This window comes from Salmo salar, chromosome 21 (genome assembly GCF_965601325.2).
Source record: "Salmo salar chromosome 21, fSalSal1, whole genome shotgun sequence".
Classification (NCBI taxonomy): domain Eukaryota; kingdom Metazoa; phylum Chordata; class Actinopteri; order Salmoniformes; family Salmonidae; genus Salmo; species Salmo salar.
In genome coordinates this window covers 29111676-29127500 of record NC_138311.1, presented here as the reverse complement: position 1 = coordinate 29127500, position 15825 = coordinate 29111676, and the positions used below count along the sequence as shown (strand labels likewise).

General features: G+C 42.2%; 1 protein-coding gene across 4 annotated transcripts in view; it reads right to left on the bottom strand.

Annotated features, from left to right (window-relative positions):
• Positions 1-2235: 2235 nt before the first annotated feature.
• The window catches only part of ox2g (OX-2 membrane glycoprotein), a 57628-nt gene continuing 44038 nt past the window's right edge, over positions 2236-15825 (bottom strand). For 3 of the 4 annotated variants that reach the window (XM_014164725.3, XM_014164727.3, XM_014164724.3), the window contains one exon: positions 2236-3679. In XM_014164725.3, the coding sequence (XP_014020200.1) occupies positions 3669-3679 (11 nt within the window). In that variant the 3' untranslated portion in view covers positions 2236-3668. The remainder of the gene's footprint in view (positions 3680-15825) is intronic. The other variant, NM_001165316.1, reaches the window with a different exon arrangement.

Below are 15825 nucleotides of genomic sequence, written 5' to 3'. Positions count from 1 at the left end.
AAGATTGCATACAGGAAGTGCCCTCTCTGACCATTTCTTGGCCTACTATAGCCTCTTTATCGAAAACAGAGGATCTCTGCTGTAACGTGACATTTTCTAAGACTCCCATAGGCTCTCAGAAGGCGCCAGAACGTAGAATGATGACTCTGCAGTCCCTGGCTGAAAAACAGTAGAGCATTTGGATAGTGGTCGATCTGAGAACAATGAAACGGGCGCGCGCGTGCACGTGAAGAGTCCATTTTACATTTTCATTCTGAACGAAAACGTCACCCGGTCGGAATATTATCGCTATTTTACGAGAAAAATCGCATAAAAATGTATTTTAAACAGCGTTTGACATGCTTCGAAGTACGGTAATGGAATATTTTGACATTTTTTGTCCATGATCATCTCTAACAAATACAGGGGATCTCTGGCATGACGTGACACTTCCTACGGCTCCCATGGGCTCTCAGAAGGCGGGAAAAAGCTGAACGATGTAATTCCATCCCCAGGCTGAAACACATTAGCGTGTTTGGCAAGTGCTCTATCAGAGGGCCATTAGACTGAGGCTCGTGCATGAGGGGATAGCATGCTTTTACGTTCACTCTCTTTGTAATAAAAAACGATTTCCCGGTCGGAATATTATCGCTTTTTTACGAGAAAAATGGCATAAAAATTGATTTTAAACAGCGGTTGACATGCTTCGAAGTACGGTAATGGAATATTTAGAAATGTTTTGTCACGAAATGCGCCATGCTCGTCACCCTTATTTACCCTTTCGGATAGTGTCTTGAACGCACGAACAAAACGCCGCTATTTGGATATAACAATGGATTATTTGGGACCAAACCAACATTTGTTACTGAAGTAGAAGTCCTGGGAGTGCATTCTGACGAAGAACAGCAACGGTAATAACATTTTTCTTATAGTAAATCTGACTTTGGTGAGTGCTAAACTTGCTGGGTGTCTAAATAGCTAGCCCTGTGATGCCGGGCTATCTACTGAGAATATTGCAAAATGTGCTTTCACCGAAAAGCTATTTTAAAATCGGACATATCGAGTGCATAGAGGAGTTCTGTATCTATAATTCTTAAAATAATTGTTATGCTTTTTGTGAACGTTTATCGTGAGTAATTTAGTAAATTCACCTGCAGTGTTCGGTGGGAATGCTATTCACATGCTAATGTGAAAAGCTGGTTTTTGATATATGAACTTGATTGAACAAAACATGCATGTATTGTATAACATAATGTCCTAGGGTTGTCATCTGATGAAGATCATCAAAGCTTAGTGCTGCATTTAGCTGTGGTTTGGGTTTATGTGACATTATATGCTAGCTTGAAAAATGGGTGTCTGATTATTTCTGGCTGGGTACTCTGCTGACATAATCTAATGTTTTGCTTTCGTTGTAAAGCCTTTTTGAAATCGGACAGTGTGGTTAGATTAACGAGAGTCTGTCTTTAAAATGGTGTAAAATAGTCATATGTTTGAAAAATTGAAGTTTTTGCATTTTTGAGGTATTTGAATATCGCGCCACGGGATTACACTGGCTGTTGAGTAGGTGCAAGCGTCCCACCTAGCCCATAGAGGTTAAGGACAACAAAGTCAAGGTATTGGAGTGGGCATCACAAAGCCCTGACCTCATTCCTATAGAAACTTTGTGGGCAGAACTGAAAAAGTGTGTGCGAGCAAGGAGGCCTACAAACCTTACTCAGATACACCAGCTCTGTCATGAGGAATGGGCCAAAATTCACCCAACTTATGGAAGCTTGTGGAAGGCTACCCGAAATGTTTGACCCAAGCTAAACAATTTAAAGGCAATGCTACCAAATACTAATTGAGTGTATGTAAACTTCTGACCCACCGGGAATGTGACGAAAGAAATAAAAGCTGAAATAAATCAAATCATTCTTTCTACTATTATTCTGAAATTTTCACATTCTTAAAATATAGAGGTGATCCTAAACTGACCTAAGACAGGGAATTTTTACTAGGATTAAATGTCAGGAATTGTAAAAAAAAAAACAACAAAAAACAGTTTAAATGTATTTGGCTAAGGTGTATGTAAACTTCCGACTTCAACTGTAGGTTCCTGCCTTTCTAGGGAGTTTTTCCTAGCCACCGTGCTTCCACATCTTCATTGCTTGCCGTTTCGGGTTTTAGGCTGGGTTTCTGTATAGCACTTTGACATCAGCTGATGTAAAAAGGGCTTTATAAATAAATTTGATTGATTTGAAAACACACACGCTGACATTCTTACTTATAACCATATTTATTCATCCTCAAATGGCAATGAAATAATTGTATAAAATAATTGTATCTGACCGTAGTCTACCACACTCTCTCCAACCCTGCTACAGTTCTGAGTAAGAGGTCTACATTATGTCTGAGAACTGGGCCCAGATTCACAAATTAAAAAGAAATGTATTCTTAAGTGCAATTTTTTCTTACCTTTATACTGAAGAAACTTACAAAAAGTTGCTATTCCTCAATAAAGTTATTGAAAATGTTCTTAGGTTTCTTCCTAAGAAAATTGTTAAGAAATGTGATTCTTGAAAATAAAGTTAGTGGATTTCTTCTTCCAAGATAGCTAAAGCCTGGTCTTAAATGCATGGAATTGAGAAAAGATGATAATGAAAGCAATTGAACATGTTTAATTGACTCAAACGTAATCTGAACGTTCCAGTATTGATTGTTTTTAAATCCCCCACCCCCAATTGTTTCTCTTCAGTTATCGCAGTAAGAAATATGCTAATAAGATTGCCCGCAAGATAGCAAGCTAGTTCAGTTGCTTAGCGACAATCATGTTAAAAAGACAGTGAAGTTTGCAAAAAGATATTTGATAAGTTTGTAAGAAAAGCATGAATTCTTAAGAAATGTTTAAGGAATTGCACTAACAAACATATTTTCTCTCTTAAGAAGTTTCTTAAGTTTTGTGTTTGAAGTGTTTTGTGAATCTGGGCCTTGGGTTTGAAAGCTTACTGATAATTTATCAAAGCTTCATAGGCTAAGATTACATTAAGAGTAGAATCAAAACAATGTACTCTGGGGGATTCAAACAGGGTAGGTCTTCCACAGGAGCTGTGTTGCAGTGGTCTAAAGTGGGACATTAAGGTGTAAAATTCATCACTGAATACTAAAAGGTATTTTCACTTCATTCAGAGTTTTCCTACAACCTCGGTCCATTAGGTCATGAAAACCACATTCATCTTGCGAACATACTGTAGAATGGCACAAAGAAACCAAGGCAGTTACAAGAACAAAATACTCAGTCAGCATCACACTTCATGATAGATATGGATGCCAATTGGGGTTACCAGAGGGTAAGGTTAGGTTCAGATCTGTTAGGATGTGTTGTGATCATACTGGCCAGTATTCACAAATAGTGTGAGTGGGTTTGCAGATCTAGGATCAAGTCTCCTCAGTCAATATTATCTTATTCATTATGATCTAAAAGGGAAATCTGATCGCATATCAGCACTTCTACTCTGAAACACTTCAAACTCGTGAATACGAGCCATTGTGACTAAACAAAAGGTGTTGTGTTGATGGATTCAGTTTCTCAGTGACCCTGTGATGTTGGTCACAACAGATTGTATTCTGTGCCCTCTTGAGGTGGGCCTTGCTTCACTTCTGAAAGTGCAGTAGAATGTTGAGGAACAGTCGCTGAGTTTCACTTCCTCCTTTTAGACTCCATCTGTGCAGAGGAGAGAGCGAGGGTGAGAGAGGAAAAAGAGAGATTCAATACACTAAAGCAAGTAGACCAAAATTACATTATATAATAACTAACTGAAATGAACAAGTCAGATAGAAGTCAGCGCTGGGTCATTGGGTTCAGATGGTGAATGTGTGATAGAGGCTCCATAACGCAGTGAGACCAACCAGGCATTTAAATCAAGTTTCCACTTCAGGCCTATAACTGCCTCTGAAAGTGTGTTAACCTGTTGGGTCTAGGGGGCAGCATTTGCACGTCTGGATAAAAAAAATGTACCCGATTTAATCTGGTTACTAATCCTACCCAGTAACTAGAATATGCATATACTTATTATATATGGATAGAAAACACTCTAAAGTTTCCAAAACTGTTTGAATGGTGTCTGTGAGTATAACAGAACTCATTTGGCAGGCAAAACCCTGAGACATTTTCTGACAGGAAATGGATACCTGATGTGTTGTATTGACTTTAAACCTATCCCATTGAAAAACACAGGGGTTTAGGAATATTTTGGCACTTCCTATTGCTTCCACTAGATGTCACCAGCCTTTACAAAGTGTTTTGAGTCTTCTGGAGGGAGATCTGACCGAACAAGAGCCATGGAACGGTGATGTCCCATTAGACACCTGGCGCGCTAGTTCATGTTGGGTACCCTCGTTCCAATACGTTATAAAAGAGTATGCATTCGTCCACCTTGAATATTATTCATGTTCTGGTTAAAAAAGGCCCTAATGATTTATGCTATACAACGTTTGACATGTTTGAACGAACGGAAATATATTTTTTCCCCTCGTTCATGACGAGAAGTCCGGCTGGCTTACATCATGTGCTAACGAGACGGAGATTTTTGGACATAAATGATGAGCTTTTTTGAACAAAACTACATTCGTTATGGACCTGTGATACCTGGAAGTGACATCTGATGAAGAGAATCAAAGGTAATGGATTATTTACATAGTATTTTCGATTTTAGATCTCCCCAACATGACGTCTAGTCTGTATCGCAACGCGTATTTTTCTGGGCGCAGTGCTCAGATTATTGCAAAGTGTGATTTCCCAGTAAGGTTATTTTTAAATCTGGCAAGTTGATTGCGTTCAAGAGATGTAAATCTATAATTCTTTAAATGACAATATAATATTTTACCAATGTTTTCTAATTTTAATTATTTAATTTCTGACGCTGACTTGACTGCCGGTTATTGGAGGGAAACGATTTCCTCAACATCAATGCCATAGTAAAACGCTGTTTTTGGATATAAATATGAACTTGATAGAACTAAAAATGCATGCATTGTCTAACATAATGTCCTAGGAGTGTCATCTGATGGAGATTGTAAAAGGTTAGTGCATCATTTTAGCTGGTTTTATGGTTTTGGTGACCCTGTCTTTGACTTGACAAAACATTACACACAACTCTTGTAAATGTACTGTCCTAACATACTCTAAATTTATGCTTTCGCCGTAAAACCTTTTTGAAATCGTAAAACGTGGTTAGATTAAGGAGATGTTTATCTTTCAAATGGTGTAACATAGTTGTATTTTTGAAAAATTTGAATTTTGACATTTATTTGGATTCAAATTTGCCGCTCTTGAAATGCACCTGCTGTTGATGGAGTGCACCACGGGTGGCACGCTAGCGTCCCACCTAGCCCCAAGAGGTTAACCAGTATCAAAGAAACACACAGACAATCAACACATACTGTAACTCAAATTCTCCCCTCTAATTTCCTGGCACTGTGTGAGGACTCCGGGGAATTTCGGAGACTTAATCTGTCTCATTTTAGGATCAGAATATTGTGCTCTATTAAATGTTTTATACCAATCTAAACCTGGCTGGCAGTCTGCCCATGGTTCTCCACCACAAATGTCTGTCTTATACTTGTACCCACAGTTATTTGTTAATGTCCCCATACGATCCTTTGTGTATAATACCTCCATTCTCCATAGAGCCATACAGTAGCAATGCTAAAACCAGCGATGAAACAGAGGTTCATTTAGTTTACCCCACAGTCCACACAGAAAGAGGCCAAATGTAGGGCAGCAAGTACAGTACAGGAATTTTTGGTATTTTATTAGGATCCCCATTAGCTGTTGCGAAAGCAGCAGCTACTAGTCCTGGGGTCCACACAAAACATGACATAATACAGAACATTAATTAACAAGGACAGACCTACATAAAATAAAAACAGCACACAGCCTACATAACAAACTATCAAGGTCAAATAGGGGAGAGGCGTTGTGCCGTGAGATGTATTTTTTTTTTAACCAGGTCTGCTGTTCATTTGAGCAGTATGAGATGGAAGTGCGTTCCGCTTTCTTGAATTTGTTCTGGATTTGGGGACTGTGAAAAGACCCATGGTGGGGTAAGAGTGTGTGTGTCAGAACTGTGTGTAAGTTTGGAATTTAAAATGTTTCTTATAAAATAAAATAGGTGATGCAGTCAGTCTCTCCTCAACTCTTAGCCAAGAGAGACTGGCATGCATAGTATTTATATTAGCCCTCTGATTACAATGAAGAGCAAGACATCTCAGTCTGTTCTGAGCCAACTACAGCTTAACTAGGTCTTCTTTGCAGCACTTGACCACATGGCTGGACAATAATCAAGGTAAGTCAAAACTAGAGCCTACAGGACTTGCTTTTTGGACTGTTTTGTCAAAAAAGTTAAGTATTTTTTATTATAGACATACAATGCATTCGTTAAGTATTCAGACCCCTTGACTTTTCCCACAATTTCTTACGTTACAGCCTTATGCTAAAATGTATTTTTTCCCCCTCAATCTACACACACACACACACACGACACACACAATACCCCATAATGACAAAGCAAAAACAGGTTTTAGAAATGTTTGCAATTTAATTAAAAATCAATACCTTACTTATAAGTATTCAGACCCTTACTGTGAGACTCGAAATTGAGCTCAGGTGCATCCTGTTTCCATGAATCATCCTTGAGATGTTTCTTCAACTTGATTAGAGCGCACCTGTGGTAAATTCAATCGATTGGACATGATTTGGAAAGTCACACACACCTGTCTATATAAGGTCCCACAGTTGACAGTGCATGTAAGAGCCAAAACCAAGCCATGAGATCGAAGGAATTGTGCGTAGAGCTCCGAGACAGGATTGTGTCGAGGCACAGATCTGGGGAAGAGTACCAAAACATTTCTGCTGCACTGAAGGTCCCCAAGAACAGTCGTTTCCATCACTCTTAAATGGAAGAAGTTTGGAACCACCAAGACTCTTCCTAGACCTGGCCGCCCAGCCAAACTGGGCACCATCCCTACGGTGAAGCGTGGTGGTGGCAGCATGATGCTGTGGGGATGTTTTTCAGCGGCAGGGACTGGGAGACTAGTCAGGACTGAGGGAAAGATGAATGGAGCAAAGTTCAGAGAGATCCTTGATGAAAACCTGCTCCAGAGCGCTCAGGAACTCAGACTGTGGCGAAAGTTCACCTTCCAACAGGACAATGACCCTAATCACACAACCAGGACAAGTCTCTAAAATGTCCTTGAGTGGCCCAGCCAGAGGCCGGACTTGAACCCGATCGAACATCTCTGGAGAGACCTGAAAATAGCTGTGCAGCGACACTCCGCATCCAACCTGACAGAACTTGAAAGGATCTGCAGAGAAGAATGGGGAAAAACTCTAACCCTAACCCAAATACAGGTGTCGTGACATGACTAAACATTAATCTGATGACTTATGTACCGAATCAACTAAATAAACTCAGCAACAACAAAAAAACATCCTCTCACTGTCAACTGTGTAAATATTTGTATGAACATAAGATTCAACAACAGACAAACTGAACAAGTTCCACAGACATGTGACTAAATCAAAAGTAACAGTCAGTATCTTGTGTGGCCACCAGCTGTATTAAAGTACTGCAGTGCATCTCCTCCCCATGGACTGCACCAGATTTGCCAGTTCTTGCTGTGAGATGTTACCCCACTCTTCCACCAAGGCACCTGCAAGTTCCCAGACATTTCTGGGGGGAATGGCTCTAGCCCTCACCCTCCGATCCAACAGGTCCCAGACGTGCTCAATGGAATTGAGATCCGGGTTCTTCGCTGGACATGGCATAACACTGACATTCCTGTCTTGCAGGAAATCACACACAGAATGAGCAGTATGGCTGGTTGCATTGTCATGCTGGAGGGTCATGTCAGGATGAGCCTGCAGGAAGGGTACCACATGAGGGAGGAGGATGTCTTCCCTGTAATGCACAGAATTGAGATTGTAAGCAATGACAACAAGCTCAGTCCGATGATGCTGTGATACACCGCCTCCAACCATGACGGACCCTCCAAATTGATCCCACTCCAGAGTACAGGCCTCGGTGTAACACTCATTCCTTCGACGATAAACACGAATCCGACCATCACCCCTGGAGAGACAAAACTGCGACTCGTCAGCGAAGAGCCATTTTATCCAGTCCTGTCTGGTCCAGCGATGGTGGGTTTGTGTCCATAGGCGACGTTGTTGCGGGTGATGTCTGGCGAGGACCTGCCTTACAACAGGCCTACAAGCCCTGGACACTCTGAGCACTGATGGAGGGATTGTGCATTCCTGGTGTAACTCGGGCAGTTGTTGTTGCCATCCTGTACCTGTCCCGCAGGTGTGATGTTCGGATGTACCGATCCTGTGCACATGTTGTTACACATGGTCTGCCACTGCGAGGACGATCAGTTGTCCGTCCTGTCTCCCTGTAGCGCTGTCTTAGGTGTCTCACAGTACGGACATTGCAATTTATTGCCATGGCCACATCTGCAGTCCTCATGCCTCCTGGCAGCATGCCTAAGGCACGTTCACGCAGATGAGCAGGGAGCCTGGGCATCTTTCTTTTGGTGTTTTTCAGAGTCAGTAGAAAGGCCTCTTTAGTGTCCTAAGTTTTCAGAACTGTGACCTTAATTGCCTACCGTCTAAGCTGTTTGTGTCTTAACGACCGTGCCACAGGTGCATGTTCATTAATTGTTTATGGTTCATTGAACAAGCATGGGAAACAGTATTTAAACCCTTTAAAATGAAGATCTGTGAAGTTATTTGGATTTTTACGATTTATCTTATAAAGACAGGGTCCTGAAAAAGGGACGTTTCTTTTTTACTGAGTTTAGGTTTTATAGTTACTCAGTTAAATTCATCATGTAACAATTAAGTCATTAGGATTTGGGGCACCACGGAAGAAGTTGTTTAACCTGTTATGGCTAGGGGGCAGTATTTTCACAGCCGGATAAAAAACGTACCCAATTTAATCTGATTATTACTCCTGCCCAGAAACTAGAATATGCATATAATTATTAGCTTTGGATAGAAAACACTCCAAAGTTTCTAAAACTGTTTGAATGGTGTCTGTGAGTATAACAGAACTCATTTGGCAGGCCAAAACCTGAGAAGATTCCATGCAGGGAGTGGCCTGTCTGACAATTTCTTGCCCTTCTTGATTATCTCTATCCATTACAGAGGATCTCTGCTGTTACGTGACACTTTCTACGGCTCCCATGGGCTCTCAGAAGGCGGCAAAAAGCTGAATCGTGGCTTTGCAGGCTCTGGTTGAAAAAAAGTAGCGCGTTTGGGTAGTGGATGGTTACAGTACTGTTAGACTCAGGCGCGTGCCCGCGTCGACCCCATGCTATGTTTTCTTTCGTCTGTTTACCTAAACGCAGATTCCCGGTCGGAATATTATCGCTTTTTTAAGAGAAAAATGGCATAAAAATGTATTTTAAACAGCGGTTGACATGCTTCGAAGTACGGTAATGGAATATTTAGAAATCTTTTGTCACAAATTGCGCCATGCTCGTGACCCTTATTTACACTTCGGATAGTGTCTTGAACGCACGAACAAAACGCCGCTATTTGGATATAACGATGGATTATTTTGGACCAAACCAACATTTGTTATTGAAGTAGCAGTCCTGGGAGTGCATTCTGACGAAGACAACAAAGGTAATCAAACTTTTGTAATAGTAAATCGGAGTTTGGTCAGGGCTAAACTTGGTCGGTGTCTAAATGGCTAGCCGTGATGGCTGGGCTATCTACTGAGAATATTGCAAAATGTGCTTTCACCGAAAAGCTATTTTAAAATCGGACATATCGAGTGCATAGAGGAGTTCTGTATCTATAATTCTTAAAATAATTGTTATGTTTTTTGTGAACGTTTATCGTAATTTAGTAAATTCACCGGATGTTTGCGGGGGGTATGCTAGTTCTGAACGTCACATGCTAATGTAAAAAAGCTGTTTTTTTTATATAAATATGAACTTGATTGAACAAAACATGCATGCATTGTATAACATAATGTCCTAGGGTTGTCATCTGATGAAGATCATCAAAGGTTAGTGCTGCATTTAGCAGTGGTATGTTTTTTGTGACATTATATGCTAGCTTGAAAAATGGGTGTCTGATTATTTCTGGCTGGGTACTCTGCTGACATAATCTAATGTCTTGCTTTCGCTGTAAAGCCTTTTTGAAATCGGACAGTGTGGTTAGATTAACGAGAGTCTTGTCTTTAAAATGCTGTAAAATAGTCATATGTTTGAAAAATGGAAGTTTTCGGATTTTAGAGGAGTTTGTATTTCGCGCCACACCCATCATTGGATATTGGAGCAGGTGTTCCGCTAGAGGAACGTCTAGATGTAAGAGGTTAACCTCTATGGGCTAGGTGGGACGCTTGCACCTACTCAACAGCCAGTGTAATCCCGTGGCGCGATATTCAAATACCTTAGAAATGCTATTACTTCAATTTCTCAAACATATGACTATTTTACACCATTTTAAAGACAAGACTCTCGTTAATCTAACCACACTGTCCGATTTCAAAAAGGCTTTACAACGAAAGCAAAACATTAGATTATGTCAGCAGAGTACCCAGCCAGAAATAATCAGACACCCATTTTTCAAGCTAGCATATAATGTCACATAAACCCAAACGACAACTAAATGCAGCACTAACCTTTGATGATCTTCATCAGATGACCCCCCCTAGGACATAATGTTATACAATACATGCATGTTATGTTCAATCAAGTTCATATTTATATCAAAAACCAGCCTTTTACATTAGCATGTGACTAGCATTCCCACCGAACACTGCAGGTGAATTTACTAAATTACTCACAATAAACGTTCACAAAAAACATAATTATTTTAAGAATTATAGATACAGAACTCCTCTATGCACTCGCTATGTCCGATTTTAAAATAGCTTTTCGGTGAAAGCACATTTTGCAATATTCTCAGTAGATAGCCCGGCATCACAGGGCTAGCTATTTAGACACCCAGCAAGTTTAGCACTCACAAAAGTCAGATTTACTATAAGAAAAATGTTATTACCTTTGCTGTTCTTCGTCAGAATGCACTCCCAGGACTTCTACTTCAATAACAAATGTTGGTTTGGTCCCAAATAATCCATAGTTATATCCAAATAGCGGCGTTTTGTTCATGCGTTCAAGACACTATCCGAATGGTAAAGAAGGGTGATGAGCACGACGCATTTCGTGACAAAAAAAATCTAAATATTCCATTACCGTACTTCCAAGCATGTCAACTGCTGTTTAAAATCAATTTTTATGCCATTTTTCTCGTAAAAAAGCGATAATATTCCGACCGGGAGTGGTGGTTTTCGTTCAAAGAGAGAGAAAATAAAAACATCTCGTGCCCTCGTGCACGAGCCCCAGTCTGATGGTCCTCTGACAGGCCACTATCCAAACGCGCTAATGTGTTTCAGCCAGGGGCTGCCTCGATATCATTCAGCTTTTTCCCGGGTTCTGAGAGCCTATGGGAGCCGTAGGAAGTGTCACGTTACAGCAAAGATCCTCAGTCTTCAATAAACAGAGCCAAGATGAACAAGAACTTTTCAGACAGGCCACTTCCTGTAAGGAATCTTCTCAGGTTTTTGCCTGCCATATGAGTTCTGTTATACTCACAGACACCATTCAAACAGTTTTAGAAACTTTAGGGTGTTTTCTATCGAAAGCCAATAATTATATGCATATTCTAGTTACTGGGCAGGAGTAGTAACCAGATTAAATCGGGTACGTTTTTTATCCGGCCGTGTAAATACTGCCCCCTATCCCCAACAGGTTAACGAGTTACCATCTTCCGAATGAAACCCTAGATGATATATCAGATAAAATGATTATCGACATCTCATATTTGTCTAATAATTCTGAACGTCGCATACGCCTTGCTTCTACACAAACCACAGCTTTACTGATAATTCCGTATCACACATTGATTCAATTATTTATTTACTAACTAAATGATAGCACAGGAAACACACGGTATAGGTGTCACATCCTGACCAGTATAAGGGTTATTTGTTATTGTAGTTTGGTCAGGACGTGGCAGAGGGTATTTTGTTTATGTGGTTCAGGGTGGTGTTTTATGTAGTAGGGTGTTTGATTTATTATTTCTGGGTTTTTGGGGTTATGTTCTAGGTTTGTATTTCTATGTGGTCTCTAGTCTTGTGTATTTCTTTGTCTAGTTTATTGGGGTTGGACTCAATTGGAGGCAGGTGTTTTCTATTTGCATCTGAGAGTCCTATATATGGGTATGTGTTTGGTTAAGTGTTTGTGGGAGATTGTTTCTTGTTTTGCTGAGTGTGCCTGACAAGACTTTTGTTGTTCGTGAGTTCTTCATTTTGTTATTTTGGTGTTCTCTTGATTTAAAATAAATTAACAAGATGAGCATCCACATTCCTGCTGCGTTTTGGTCCTCTATCCCCGACGACAACTGTTACAGAATCTCCCACCAAATAAGGACCAAGCAGCGGAGGAAGGAGAGGAGGAACGCTGAGAAAATGAACTTTGATATGGACGATCGTGAGAAGTGGACGTGGGAGGAGATTATGGCCGGAGAAGGTCCATGGAGGCAGTGGAGCGATGACAGGGAACGCTACAGGGGAACACGACTGGCGTTTAAGCCCAAGAGGCAGCCCCAATAAAAATAAATTGGGGGGGGGGGGGGGGGGGGGGGGCACACGGGTAGTTTGGCTGGGCGATGATTGAGCCCCAGGCCAAATCCCCGTACCTTTTCTGGGCAACCAGTGACTGGACAGGTCCCATGCTTCGGGGTAATGGGTACTGTGGCGAGGCCAAGTATTTTTAGGCTGGTACGCGCAGTACCAGCGCCCCGCATTTGCCAGGGGGAAGTGGGCATCCAGCCAGTAAGAGCGATGCCAGTTCTGCGCTCGAGACTGCCAGTACGCCTCTACGGTCCAGTGCGTCAGCCCTGTCCGACTCGTCCTGTTCCCACTCTAGCCCTGAGGTGCGTGTTCCCAGGCTGATACCTCCAGTACCAGCACCACGCATCAGGCTTCCAGTGCGTCAACCCAGTCCGACTCGGCCTGTTCCCGCTCCCCGCACTAGCCCTGAGGTGCGTGTTCCCAGGCTGATACCTCCAGTACCAGTACCACGCATCAGGCTTCCAGTGCGTCAGCCCAGCCTCGAGAGTTCGGCAATAGTGTGCGGTCCAGAGTATCCGGCACCAGTGTACGGTCCAGAGTATCCGGCACCAGTGTACGGTTCAGAGTATCCGGCAACAGTGTCTAGTCCGGAACCGAGGGGGTCTGCCTGCGACCCGGAACCAATGGGGTCTGCCTGCGACCCGGAACCAAAGGGGTCTGCCTGCGACCCGGAACCAAAGGGGTCTGCCTGCGACCCGGAACCAAAGGGGTCTGCCTGCGACCCGGAACCAAAGGGGTCTGCCTGCGACCCGGAACCAAAGGGGTCTGCCTGCGACCCAGAACCGGGGGAGTCTGCCTATGACCCGGAACCAAGGGAGTCTATCAGCAACCCGGAACTAAGTAAGTCTGTTGACGATCCGGAACTAAATAGGATTAACTGTGTATCAAATGAGTCTGCCTACAGTGTGGAACGGAAGAGGTCTGCCTACGATCCGGAACGAGGGGAGTCTGCCTACGGCCCGAAACTGAGCAAGTATGTCTGCATTCTGGAGGACAGCAGGCCGGAGCCAGAACCACCTCCTGTATAGGTGGGTTGGGGAGGGGGGGGTGTAGCACAGGTGCCGTCGGTGACGGCAGCCACCCTCCCTTCCCTCCCTTTAGTTTAGGGGGATTTTTTTGTTGTTGTTTTAAAAAATATATATATTTATGGAGGTGCATCCGGGGTCGGCACCTTTATGGGGGGGTACTGTCATGTCCTGACCAGTATTAGGGTTATTTGTTATTGTAGTTTGGTCAGGACGTGGCAGAGGGTATTTTGATTATGTGGTTCGGGGTGGTGTTTTATGTAGTAGGGTGTTTGATTTATTATTTCTGGGTTTTTGGGGTTATGTTCTAGGTTTGTATTTCTATGTGGTCTCTAGTCTTGTGTATTTCTTTGTCTAGTTTATTGGGGTTGGACTCTCAATTGGAGGCAGGTGTTTTCTATTTGCCTCTGATGGTAGTCCTATATATGGGTACAGTGCCTTGCGAAAGTATTCGGCCCCCTTGAACTTTGACCTTTTGCCACATTTCAGGCTTCAAACATAAAGATATAACTGTAATTTTTTGTGAAGAATCAACAACAAGTGGGACACAATCATGAAGTGGAACGAAATTTATTGGATATTTCAAACTTTTTTAACAAATAAAAAAACTGAAAAATTGCCCGTGCAAAATTATTCAGCCCCTTTACTTTCAGTGCAGCAAACTCTCTCCAGAAGTTCAGTGAGGATCTCTGAATGATCCAATGTTGACCTAAATGACTAATGATGATAAATAGAATCCACCTGTGTGTAATCAAGTCTCCGTATAAATGCACCTGCTCTGTGATAGTCTCAGAGGTCCGTTTAAAGCGCAGAGAGCATCGTGAAGAACAAGGAACACACCAGGCAGGTCTGAGATACTGTTGTGGAGAAGTTTAAAGCCGGATTTGGATACAAAAAGATTTCCCAAGCTTTAAACATCCCAAGGTGCACTGTGCAAGCGATAATATTGAAATGGAAGGAGTATCAGACCACTGCAAATCTACGAAGACCCGGCCGTCCCTCTAAACTTTCAGCTCATACAAGGAGAAGACTGATCAGAGATGCAGCCAAGAGGCCCATGATCACTCTGGATGAACTGCAGAGATCTACAGCTGAGGTGGGAGACTCTGTCCATAGGACAACAATCAGTCGTATACTGCACAAATCTGGCCTTTATGGAAGAGTGGCAAGAAGAAAGCCATTTCTTAAAGATATCCATAAATAGTGTCGTTTAAAGTTTGCCACAAGCCACCTGGGAGACACACCAAACATGTGGAAGAAGGTGCTCTGGTCAGATGAAACCAAAATCGAACTTTTTGGCAACAATGCAAAACGTTATGTTTGGCGTAAAAGCAACACAGCTCATCACCCTGAACACATCATCCCCACTGTCAAACATGGTGGTGGCAGCATCATGGTTTGGGCCTGCTTTTCTTCAGCAGGGGCAGGAAAGATGGTTAAAATTGATGGGAAGATGGATGGAGCCAAATACAGGACCATTCTGGAAGAAAACCTGATGGAGTCTGCAAAAGACCTGAGACTGGGACGGAGATTTGTCTTCCAACAAGACAATGATGCAAAATCTACAATGGAATGGTTCACATATAAACATATCCAGGTGTTAGAATGGCCAAGTCAAAGTCCAGACCTGAATCCAATCGAGAATCTGTGGAAAGAACTGAAAACTGCTGTTCACAAACGCTCTCCATCCAACCTCACTGACCTCGAGCTGTTTTGCAAGGAGGAATGGGCAAAAATGTCAGTCTCTCGATGTGCAAAACTGATAGAGACATACCCCAAGCGACTTACAGCTGTAATCGCAGCAAAGGGTGGCGCTACAAAGTATTAACTTAACAGCCAGTTGAATCCTGTGGCGCGTTATTCAAATACCTTAGAAATGCTATTACTTCAATTTCTCAAACATATGACTATTTTACAGCATTTTAAAGACAAGACTCTCGTTAATCTAACCACACCGTCCGATTTCAAAAAGGCTTTACAACGAAAGCAAAACATTAGATTATGTCAGCAGAGTACCCAGCCAGCAGAGTACCCACTGAGACCAAGGCGCATGCGTGTGCACACACACAAAATTGTGTCACTTAAAATTCCAGGGTGTTTCCATGCCTACTGTACATGCTCAAACCCACACAATTAAT